The 12,997-nt window shown below is 38.4% G+C and overlaps 1 protein-coding gene across 1 annotated transcript in view; it reads right to left on the reverse strand.

Moving 5' to 3' along the window:
• Window positions 1–3,330: 3,330 nt before the first annotated feature.
• LOC141761349 (uncharacterized) overlaps window positions 3,331–12,997 on the reverse strand; it is a 96,402-nt gene continuing 86,735 nt past the window's right edge. Inside the window, exon 10 of the mRNA XM_074624686.1 lies at window positions 3,331–3,944. Coding sequence (XP_074480787.1) covers window positions 3,530–3,944 — 415 coding nt within the window. The 3' untranslated portion in view covers window positions 3,331–3,529. The remainder of the gene's footprint in view (window positions 3,945–12,997) is intronic.

Here is a 12,997-nt window from a genome sequence, read left to right on the forward strand (position 1 = left end):
TTCCCTCACATCTCGCTGCACTTATCTCTTGGTAAGCAGCCCAGTTAGCATTTTCCAACTTCCATCTAGGAATTTTCTTTCCCTTATCAAAATAAATTTTTACACCAACTTTAGTCACTACGGGGTAGTGATCGCTGCCCATTGTAGTATGCTTTATTACTTTCCATGTGCTTACACCTGCTAAAGTACTATTTACAAATGTTAGGTCAAGTGCTGCTTCTGTGTTTTGAATGCAATTATACCGTGTTCCCTCCCCATTATTAATACACACCAAACAGTGATCATCTATAAATTCTTCTACAACTACACCATTAGCATCTGTGCTATTGCTCCCCCACAATGAATTATGTGAATTAAAATCCCCACACCATATTACATTATTTTGCAATGATCCCCCTACATCCTCCAAAATACCTTGACTTAATTTCCCGCATGGATTATAAAAGTTAATTATATCTATATCACCTCTGTCAGTCCACACCTTAACAACAATTGATTCATGCTCAGTGTTTACATGCATTATCTTGTAACTCATTTCATTCTGTATGAATGTTGCAACTCCTCCACCATTACCAGATTCCCCATCCACCGTACGCTGAGCTATGTTCTCCACCGCAATTGCAGCATTTCAGCTTTGCTCCCTGGGCACATTTTCCATACTCATGTTCTCCACCACATCTTCCACACCTTTGGTGTCCTTTACACACAGCCGCCACATGTCCAAATCGTTGACACTTAAAGCATCTGAGTGGTGGGGGAATATACAGCCTGACATCATAGCACACGTATCCAATGAAGATTTTTTCGGGAAGTTTTTCCTCCTCAAAAGTGATCAGCACTGAGAGACTGTCACTTTTAATGCCATTTCTGTTTGATTTCATGCGTTTGACTTCACTTACTTTTGCATTATTTATGTTTGCTTTAACATCGTCATCTGTTACACTTACTGGGATCCCTGAGATGACTCCCCTGACTAGTTTTTTGTCACCAGCTAGGGAACATTGTACTTTTTTGCCATTTATTTTGTTCATCCTGATTGCTCGCCCTTGTTGTCCTCCATCCTTGCACATAATTAACAGTGATCCGTTTCTCAACACTTTAGCACTTTTTATTTCTCCGATTTCTTTACATATTGATCTGGTAAGTTGTATTGGATTCCACTCTCCAAAAGAAGCCCCTTCTTGCGCCAGTTTAATGATTACCTTATAATCATCTCTCCTCCTCTCTGTTACAGCTTCTCTGCCAACAGAATCACTATCATCCGATTTATTATTTGGATTCTTTTTACGTTTCTTTTTCCGAGCAATATCCCACTCTCCGTAGCTCCCGCCACCTAATTCCATCTCGCCTAACTCGCTTCCTGATCCGTCACTTCCCTCTGCCATCTCCTGTCCAGTCACAGCCCAGTGTTGCCAAACCCAAAAACGTAGCCCGTCCTCGAAACGGATCAAAGATGCTCTTCAGCTAACAATACAACTCTCCCGCCAACAGCCCGACAACCACACTTCCGGTTACTAGTACTTCGGGTCTGTTTTTTCAGTGTAAAGTTACAGAAAGTCTCCACCTGGAGGTCAGGAGGGAAACTACAGCTACACAGAGGATTTAATTAATTAACATTATTTTATTCAGTGGTGGAATGTAACTCAGTACATTTAGTACTTTAGTACTGAACTTAACTCAAGATACTTTACTGGAGTATTTCCATTTCCCGCTACTTCCTACTTCTCCTCCACTACATCTCAGAGGGAATATTCTACTGTTTACTCCACTACATTTATCTGACAGCTTTAGTTACTTTACAGATGACAGTTCACCCAATGATAAATTATGACCTATTTATGCATATATATTTATATCTATATCATACCATATGATATTATGACCACTTTATACATATATATATATTTATATTATATTATATTCTGACCAATTTATATATATATTTATTATGACCAATTTATATATATATGTATTATATTATGACAATTGATGTATATATTTATTATATTATGACCAATTTATATATATATATTTATTATATTATGACCAATTTATGTATATATATATTTATTATATTATGACCAATTTATATATATATATTTATTATATTATGACCAATTTATATATATATATATTTATTATATCATGACCAATTTATATATATATATTTATTATATTATGACCAATTTATATTTATAATATTATGACCAATTTATATATATATTTATTATATTATGACTAATTTATATATATATATATTTATTATATCATGACCAATTTATATATATATATTTATTATATTATGACCAATTTATATTTATAATATTATGACCAATTTATATATATATTTATTATATTATGACCAATTCATATGTATTTATTACATTATGACCAATTTGTCATAACCCGGACAACTAAAGTATATATATGTAATTGATTTTCTGTAAACTTTAATCTTTGGACTGATAGTGGTTGATAAAGTCAAATAATACGACATCAGAGTTAAAGTCATTGCTTTCCCGTCAGGTCAGTGTTACAGGAACTCTTAGCCTGACAGTTAGCCGTATAGTTCACAGCAACACAAACAGAAATGAAACACTTTTAAACACACACAACAAATATTTAGCTTTATTAAAGTTGATTAATTCACTTCTGCTTTTAGGAACATTTTAAAATGTCAGTCACAGCTGCTGTGTGGGCTTTAACTACTGAGGTCATTTATTATCTGACTGCTGTAAGATCATTAATGATAATGAGTCCAATTAGCTCACGACTTAGTCCTAAAACAATGTTAATGCTGACAACGCCGATTACAACAGCTCAACAAATACTGATTGATGGAAACGGTTTCAAATGAGGAGTCAAAGCATCTCATTGTGTCGACTAATTTAATGAGAACATCAACAGATTCAAAACCGCATTCAGTCATAGAAAATAATAACAGTGAATATAAATGTAAAATAAAGATTATTCAATGAAAATTACACAAAGGAGGAAAATATAATGTTGAACTATGAAACAATAAGAACAAGAGAATATGTATGAAGCAGATAAAAACAATAATGGGAACACATCTGGAATAAATCATTCGAAACTCATTATTTCACAGAAAATCATTCTTTTGACCACATCTATGGCTGAGGACATTCGTTGACGTGACAGTGGTTGTATTCGGTGGGGGAGATGGTAACCCCTGTCTCCGTTCAAAGATGGTCTCTGGTGTCGGATGTGAATGTCCTCCTTGATCTTTCTCCAGCTGTCGACTCGTGGATGGATTATTGAACGGGTCTACGGGGCACAGGCCCAGGGGGTCGACTACAGTCAATAATAATTAATATATATAATTAAATATATAACAGGTATAAAGGCCAGTATGTAGTCGTAGCCACGACAACACACATGCTGTTTAGAACATGAAGTTACTGTTGGTCAGACTTCAATGTGGAGAGAAGCTCAGAATACAACAACACAGCTATCAGGGCATGGGGAGGAGGCAGGAAGAGACAGCTAGCTAGGCTCTGAAACATGTTCACAACGATGCAGAGTGAATGCGTTGGTGGGATTTAAGGTTACTACTCTGAGAAAAAGTTTTACCACATTGGTCACACCAGTACGGTTTCTCTCCAGTGTGAATGCGTTGGTGGGCATTAAGGGAACTATGCCGAGAAAAGGTTTTACCACATTGGTCACACCAGTACGGTTTCTCTCCAGTGTGAATGCGTTGGTGGCGTTTCAGTTTATCTGATGCTGTGAAAGCTGCTCCACATTCATCACAGCTGCACGGTTTCTCTCCAGTGTGACTGCGTTGGTGGACTTTAAGGGAACTATGCTGAGAAAAGGTTTTACCACATTGGTCACACCAGTACGGTTTCTCTCCAGTGTGAATGCGTTGGTGTTCTTTCAGGTGACCTGATGTAGTGAAAGCTGCTCCACATTCATCACAGCTGTAGGGTTTCTATCCAGTGTGAATGCGTTGATGTGATTTCAGGTTACCCGATGTAGTGAACGCTGCTCCACATTCATCACAGCTGTAGGGTTTCTCTCCAGTGTGAATGCGTTGATGTATTTTCAGTTGATCTGATGTAGTGAACGCTGCTCCACATTCATTACAGCTGTAGGGTTTCTCTCCAGTGTGAATGCGTTGATGTGATTTCAGGCTACCCGATGTAGTGAACGCTGCTCCACATTCATCACAGCTGTAGGGTTTCTCTCCATTGTGAATGCATTGGTGGACTTTAAGGGAACTATCCTGAGAAAAGGTTTTACCACATTGGTCACACCAGTACGGTTTCTCTCCAGTGTGAATGCGTTGGTGTTCTTTCAGGTTACCTGATGTAGTGAAAGCTGCTCCACATTCATTACAGCTGTAGGGTTTCTCTCCAGTGTGACTGCGTTGGTGGATTTTAAGGGAACTATGCCGAGAAAAGGTTTTACCACATTGATCACACGAGTACGGTTTCTCTCCAGTATGGATGCGTTGGTGGGATTTCAGGTTACCTGATGTAGTGAAAGCTGCTCCACATTCATCACAGCTGTAGGGTTTCTCTCCAGTGTGAATACGTTGATGTGTTTTCAGGTGACCTGATGTAGTGAAAGCTGCTCCACATTCATCACAGCTGTGTAGTTTCTCTCCAGTGTGAACTCTCTGATGAATCAGTCCCTTTCTTCCTCTCCGTTTCTATAGCAACAGACATACAGACAGAGAGAGCGAGAGAGTCAGTGAGATGCCATGGTGGAGCGACCTATCTAGAACCATAAAGAACATTAAAACATGTCAGTGGAACATAACCCACAATGTTCCAGTCTGACTAATGCACTACCACCTGTGACAACCAACTGAGGGCAGTGTCCCTCTGTAGACGTTTGATTGGTCACCACAGACGCCCCCTTGACATTTATTAATTATCACAATTATTAATTGTCCCACATGTTAATGTCCCGCATGTTAACGTCCCGCATGCTAACGTACGGCACACTAATTAATATTAATTTTGAGTATTTCAGGAAGAAGAGGACTCTTTTATATATATATATAAGGCCTCAACTAACAGAGAAAATGAACCTGCAGATGACCTTTTGGCCTTTTGGAACAGCTGTTGAGCGTCCAACGGCGTCAATCGCAGCCAACATCGCACTGCTGATCCTGACACGTGTCAGCGGGATGGAACACTCCTTCAACACCTGTAAAATAACAATACAGAAAGACTATTGTTGACACTTTGTCTTGTGAAAAAAAGGGGCAATTAATAAACATATAATCAATATACATTAGGGCTGCACAATTATTTATCATTATTATTAAAAAACTTGACAAATCTCCCTTTAAGGTGCATTTTGAAGTGATAAAATGTGAGATTAATTTGTGATTAATTGAGATTAACTATGGACAATCATGCAGTTAATCCTGATTAACTATTTTAATCTATTGGCAGCCATAATATTTAAAAATATACAGTTCCCTCCAAACCTATTGGAACAGCGAGGCCAATTCCTTTATTTTTGCTTAAGATCCCAAACACACGAGCTCCTCTGTGAAACATGGTGGAGGTAACGGCATGGCGTCTTCTTGGACGGGCTCATTGATCTTCATTGATGATGTAACACACGATGGCAGCAGCAACATGAACTCAGACATCTACAGAAAGATTCAGTCTGCCAATTTAAAGAGAGATGCAACCGAACTGATCGGGAGATCCTTCATCATGCAGCCAGACGACGACCACAAAACACACACTGCCAAAACATCCGAGGAGATCATCAGGGGAAAGAAGAGGAAGGTTTTAGACTGGCCAAGTCAATCTCCAGACTTAAACCCTATTGAGCTACATTTTACCTGCTAAAGAGGAGCCTGAAGGGAGAAACCCAACGAAACAAACAACAACTGAAAGAGGCTGCGCTGAAAGCCTGGAAAAGCATCACAAAAGAAGAATGCAAAAGTTTGATGATGTCAGTGGGTCGCATGCTTGATGCAGTTATTGCAACTAAATATGAAGTATTATTCACTTTAATCTATTTTAAGTCTATCTGCTCCTGTGCTTTGGCTCACCTAAAAATGTGGTGTTCCATTACAAACGATGCAATCTTCTAAGTTGTGTAACAGATCCAGATGTAAATACCTGGAAATAGAAGCTGAAATCCTGATCTCTTGTCTCATATTCATCTTTTGATGTCAAACCCAAATGTTTCCAGTGTACAGCAAAAATAAAGGAATTGGCCTCGCTGTTCCAATAGTTTTGGAGCGGACTGTATTTACTCCCTGAGCTTTGTTAAGATAAATTATATCTAAGTGAGATTACAGGATATTGATTCCTTCTTTATCCTCTGCACTCCAGTTTAACTACTATAATAATAATAATAATAATAATAATAATAATACTATAATATGAGGAGTTCTTTCGTCAACTTTCCTTTCCTCGTTTCATTTTTTGCTGAAGGTTAGTGAGGATTTTGTGATAGTGAATTTGAGGTATTCCTATTTCTGTATCAAATTAATTAATGTAACATCATTTTTAATGTCCACCATTATTTTCTTTATATCATTGCAATATTTCTTGTTTGTTAACAAGTGATCATTGAATTTCCAATAACCTTTAGATTAATTAGTTTTGATTAGATTCATTTATTACAGAGTACGATGGAGTATTAGCGCACATTGAGAAAAAAATAAATCTGAGATTTCAAGAATAAAGTCAGAAGTTTGAGAGAAAAAAGTCATAATATTATAAAGTAGAAATTGTACGTGTTATTTTAGAGGTGAAATAGTGTGAAAACGAGGAACGTGGAGCATCTTTTGAAGTTCTAGTTTAGGTTTCACAAATACTTCATCTTTCGGCTCATCAGCAGCACATTATCATCAGTATCAGGACCTTGAAGAGATTGTTAAAGAAACTGAGTTTATTCTGAAGAAAGAACCACGGACCTGCTGGAGGAAACTGACTCTTCTGTGGAGGAGGAAATGACTTTGTTTACTTTAAACTTATGACTTTATTCTCATTAAATTACGACTTCTTTTCTCCTGATATTATGATTTTATTCTCGTAATGTCAGCTTTGTTCCCCACAGTGTGGCCCTAATACTCGTAATACAGCGATCACTCGGAGGGCTGTTTGACATGTTGGCCATTCCAATAGACTTAAACCAAATAAACTGTCTCTTATCCTAATTTAAAGATCTCCATATATCTATCACTTTATTATTAGTGATAAAGTTTCCATAAACCAGGCTTTAACCCGGAAGTTAGCTCGCTAACCCCAAACCCCGCTTGGTAGTCCAGGCCTCAGGCCTCCGGCCCACTTCAGCACTGATATGAAACAAAGAGGCCTTCACGAGGACAGCTACGTCTTCTCTTCCTGTCTCGTCGCCTGATGAACCCAAACACCGGAATACGGTGAAAAGGTTCAACAATTGACCGTTTAGAGCAACAACAGTCAGGAACAGCTGCGTTGTTTCCGGTCAGTGTCTCCAAAATGAACGACTTGAAGCCATGAAGTCATGAAGTCATGACCACTGACCTGAACATCGGTGGGATCAGAGGACGAGCCTGCTGCTGGTCTACGGGGGACTTTGTTGCTCCGCTGGTCCGGGTTCTGCTGCTCCTCCTCCATTCCGCTCTTGTAGTGCTCCTGGTCCTGCTCCTGGTCTGGTCTGGTCCTGGTCTGGTCCTGGTCTGGTGTGGACCGGAAGTTAAATCAGATAACAGGAGCACATATTAGAAAGAGCTGCGGCTAACGCTAGATATTAGACTGTTTGTGTGTTACATTAATACTGTGTAAATCTTTTCAGACATTTTTCTGACCCTTTTTGGATATTTTCTGACTTTTTTCTTTTGTTTTACTTTTTTTGGACATTTTTCTGAGGTTTTTGACGTTTTTCTGAAACATTTTTGAGTGTTTTTTCAGAGATTTTTCTGGGACATTTTACTGACTTGTTGTTTTTTTTTTTTACTTTTTTTGGGACATTTTCCAGAATATTTTCAGATATTTTTCTGACTTTTTTGGAAATTTTCTGACTATTTTTCAAAGATTTTCTGATTTTTTTTGACATTTTTCTAACATTTTGTCAGAGTTTTTTTTTACTTTTTGTACATTTTTCTAGAATTCTTTTCTTACTTTTTTGGACATTTTTATTACTTTTCTGAACGTTTTTCTGACTTTTTTTCAAAGATTTTTCAGAATATTTTCAGATATCTTTCTGACTTGATTTTTTTTTTAACTTTTTTGGCAATTTTTCTGACTTTGTTTCAGAGTTCTCTGACTTTCTTTTTTGGGACATTTTTCTCAGACGTTTTTCAGACTTTTTTTTTTTTTTACTTTTTTTCAGACATTTTTTTCCGACATTTTTTAAAACCTTTTTAAGGAAATTTTTCCCACTTTTTTTTTTTACTTTTTATGGACATTTGTCGGGAAATTTTTCTGAGATCTTTCGACAGTTTTCTGGTCCTGGTCTGGAGGTTCAATCAGAGATCAGGAGCACACATTAGAGAGAGCTAATGCTAACGCTAGCAGCTAGCAGGCCGAAGCTAACAGGCTAACTAGCTGTTAGCATGGAGCTAGCTCAGCGTGCTAACTCTATATTCACTTTGACTTCATTGTTAAAGTGTTTACCTGAGTATTCAAGTGTTTACCTGAGTGTGTTAAAGTGTTTACCTGAGTGTTAAAGTGTTTACCTGAGTGTGTTCGGGTTCACCTGCAGCTCTGCCTCGAAACGGATCAAAGATGCTCGTCAGCTAACAAAGCAACTCTCCCGCCAACAGCCCGACAACCACACTTCCGGTTACTAGTACTTCGGGTCTGTTTTTTCAGTGTAAAGTTACAGAAAGTCTCCACCTGGAGGTCAGGAGGGAAACTACAGCTACACAGAGGATTTAATTAATTAACATTATTTTATTCAGTGGTGGAATGTAACTCAGTACATTTAGTACTTTAGTACTGAACTTAACTCAAGATACTTTACTGGAGTATTTCCATTTCCTGCTACTTCCTACTTCTCCTCCACTACATCTCAGAGGGAATATTCTACTGTTTACTACACTACATTTATCTGACAGCTTTAGTTACTTTACAGATGACAGTTCACCCAATGATAAATTATGACCTATTTATGCATATATATTTATATCTATATCATACCATATGATATTATGACCACTTTATACATATATATTAATATTATATTATATTCTGACCAATTTATATATATATTTATTCTGACCAATTTATATATATATGTATTATATTATGACAATTGATGTATATATTTATTATATTATGACCAATTTATATATATATTTATTATATTATGACTAATTTATATATATATATATATATATATATTCATTTATTATATTATGACCAATTCATATGTATTTATTACATTGTGACCAATTTGTCATAACCCGGACAACTAAAGTATATATATGTAATTGATTTTCTGTAAACTTTAATCTTTGGACTGATAGTGGTTGATAAAGTCAAATAATACGACATCAGTTAAAGTCATTGCTTTCCCGTCAGGTCAGTGTTACAGGAACTCTTAGCCTGCCAGTTAGCCGTATAGTTCACAGCAACACAAACAGAAATGAAACACTTTTAAACACACACAACAAATATTTAGATTTATTAAAGTTGATTAATTCACTTCTGCTTTTAGGAACATTTTAAAATGTCAGTCACAGCTGCTGTGTGGGCTTTAACTACTGAGGGCATTTATTATCTGACTGCTGTAAGATCAGTAATGATAATGAGTCCAATTAGCTCACGACTTAGTCCTAAAACAATGTTAATGCTGACAACGCCGATTACAACAGCTCAACAAATACTGATTGATGGAAACGGTTTCAAATGAGGAGTCAAAGCATCTCATTGTGTCGACTAATTTAATGAGAACATCAACAGATTCAAAACCTCATTCAGTCATAGAAAATAATAACAGTGAATATAAATGTAAAATAAAGATTATTCAATGAAAACTACACAAAGGAGGAAAATATAATGTTGAACTATGAAACAATAAGAACAAGAGAATATGTATGAAGCAGATAAAAACAATAATGGGAACACATCTGGAATAAATCATTCGAAACTCATTGTTTCAGGGGAAATCATTCTTTTGACCACATCTATGGCTGAGGACATTCGTTGACGTGACAGTGGTTGTATTCGGTGGGGGAGATGGTAACCCCTGTCTCTGTTCAAAGATGGTCTCTGGTGTTGGATGTGAATGTCCTCCTTGATCTTTCTCCAGCTGTCGACTCGTGGATGGATTATTGAACGGGTCTACGGGGCACAGGCCCAGGGGGTCGACTACAGTCAACAGTTTCTGGTCTTTACCAAACAATTCATCCAGAAAATACTCAGCAGATTAATGGATGGTTAGAACATGAAGTTACTGTTGGTCAGACTTCAATGTGGAGAGAAGCTCAGAATACAACAACACAGCTATCAGGGCATGGGGAGGAGGCAGGAGGAGACAGCTAGCTAGGCTCTGAAACATGTTCACAACGATGCAGTGTGAATGCGCTGGTGGGATTTAAGGTTACAACTATGAGAAAAAGTTTTACCACATTGGTCACACCAGTACGGTTTCTCTTCAGTGTGAATGCGTTGGTGGACTTTAAGAGAACTATCCCGAGAAAAGGTTTTACCACATTGGTCACACCAGTACGGTTTCTCTCCAGCGTGAATGCGTTGGTGGTCTTTCAGGTAACCTGATGTAGTGAAACCTGCTCCACATTCATCACAGCTGTAGGGTTTCTCTCCAGTGTGAATGCGTTGATGTCTTTTCAGCTCACCTGATGCTGTGAAAGCTGCTCCACATTCAACACAGCTGTAGGGTTTCTCTCCAGTGTGAATGCGTTGGTGGATTTTAAGGGAACTATGCCGAGAAAAGGTTTTACCACATTGGTCACACCAGTACGGTTTCTCTCCAGTGTGAATGCGTTGGTGGCGTTTCAGGTTATCTGATGCTGTGAAAGCTGCTCCACATTCATCACAGCTGTAGGGTTTCTCTCCAGTGTGAATGCGTTGGTGGATTTTAAGGGAACTATGCCGAGAAAAGGTTTTACCACATTGGTCACACCAGTACGGTTTCTCTCCAGTGTGAATGCGTTGATGTCTTTTCAGGTCACCTGATGTTGTGAAACCTGCTCCACATTCATCACAGCTGTAGGGTTTCTCTCCAGTGTGAATGCGTTGGTGGACTTTAAGGGAATTATCCTGAGAAAAGGTTTTACCACATTGGTCACACCAGTACGGTTTCTCTCCAGTGTGAATGCGTTGATGTGTTTTCAGGTCACCTGATGTTGTGAAACCTGCTCCACAGTCATCACAGCTGTAGGGTTTCTCTCCAGTGTGAATGCGTTTATGTCTTTTCAGTTGATCTGATGTAGTGAACGCTGCTCCACATTCATCACAGCTGTAGGGTTTCTCTCCAGTGTGAATGCGTTTATGTCTTTTCAGTTGATCTGATGTAGTGAACGCTGCTCCACATTCATCACAGCTGTAGGGTTTCTCTCCAGTGTGAATGCGTTGGTGGAGTTTCAGGTTACCTGATGTAGTGAAAGCTGCTCCACATTCATCACAGCTGTAGGGTTTCTCTCCAGTGTGAATGCGTTGGTGGAGTTTCAGGTTACCTGATGTAGTGAAAGCTGCTCCACATTCATCACAGCTGTAGGGTTTCTCTCCAGTGTGAATACATTGATGTGTTTTCAGGTGACCTGATGTAGTGAAAGCTGCTCCACATTCATCACAGCTGTAGGGTTTCTCTCCAGTGTGAATGCGTTGGTGGAGTTTCAGGTTACCTGATGTAGTGAAAGCTGCTCCACATTCATCACAGCTGTAGGGTTTCTCTCCAGTGTGAATGCGCTGGTGGGATTTAAGGTTAGCACTCTGAGAAAAAGTTTTACCACATTGGTCACACCGGTACGGTTTCTCTCCAGTGTGAATGCGTTGATGTCTTTTCAGGTGACCTGATGTTGTGAAAGCTGCTCCACATTCATCACAGCTGTGTAGTTTCTCTCCAGTGTGAACTCTCTGATGAATCAGTCCCTTTCTTCCTCTCCGTTTCTATAGCAACAGACATACAGACAGAGAGAGCGAGAGAGTCAGTGAGATGCCATGGTGGAGCGACCTATCTAGAACCATAAAGAACATTAAAACATGTCAGTGGAACATAACCCACAATGTTCCAGTCTGACTAATATACTACCACCTGTGACAACCAACTGAGGGCCGTGTCCCTCTGTAGACGTTTGATTGGTCACCACAGACGCCCCCTTGACATTTATTAATTATCACAATTATCAATTGTCCCGCATGTTAACGTACAGCATGCTAACGTACGGCATACTAATTCATATTAATTTAGAGTATTTCAGGAAGAAGAGGACTCTTTAATATATATAAGGCCTTAACTAACAAAGAAAATGAACCTGCAGATGACCTTTTGGCCTTTTGGATCAGCTGCTGAGCGTCCAACGGCGTCCATCGCAGCCAACATCGCACTGCTGATCCTGACACGTGTCAGCGGGATGGAGCACTCCTTCAACACCTGTAAAATAACAATACAGAAAGACTATTGTTGACACTTTGTCTTGTGAAAAAAGGGCAATCAATCAACATATAGTCAATAAACATATAATCAATACACATTTAATCAATAAACATACAATAAATCCACATATAATCAATAAACATACAATCAATAAACATATAAGGGGTATTATATTAGGGGTGTAACGATTACGGCCAAAATGATGATCACGATTATTTATCATTATCAGCTGGCTGTTAACGAGGGTCTTTTGGCACAGAGGAGTACTCGTATCGGTACTCGGTATGGGCGAGTACCCAAATGTAAGTTCTTGTACTCGGGCTGAAAAAAAGTGGTATCGGTGCATCTCTATATGTATGTGTTGTATATATACACCGTAAAACTGTGATTAATAGCCAGGTTTTTATCTGCTTCAATCACTGAACTCAACCGGCGTCTATTTGGGACG

Source organism: Sebastes fasciatus, chromosome 22 (assembly GCF_043250625.1).
Source record: "Sebastes fasciatus isolate fSebFas1 chromosome 22, fSebFas1.pri, whole genome shotgun sequence".
NCBI classification, from domain to species: Eukaryota; Metazoa; Chordata; class Actinopteri; order Perciformes; family Sebastidae; genus Sebastes; species Sebastes fasciatus.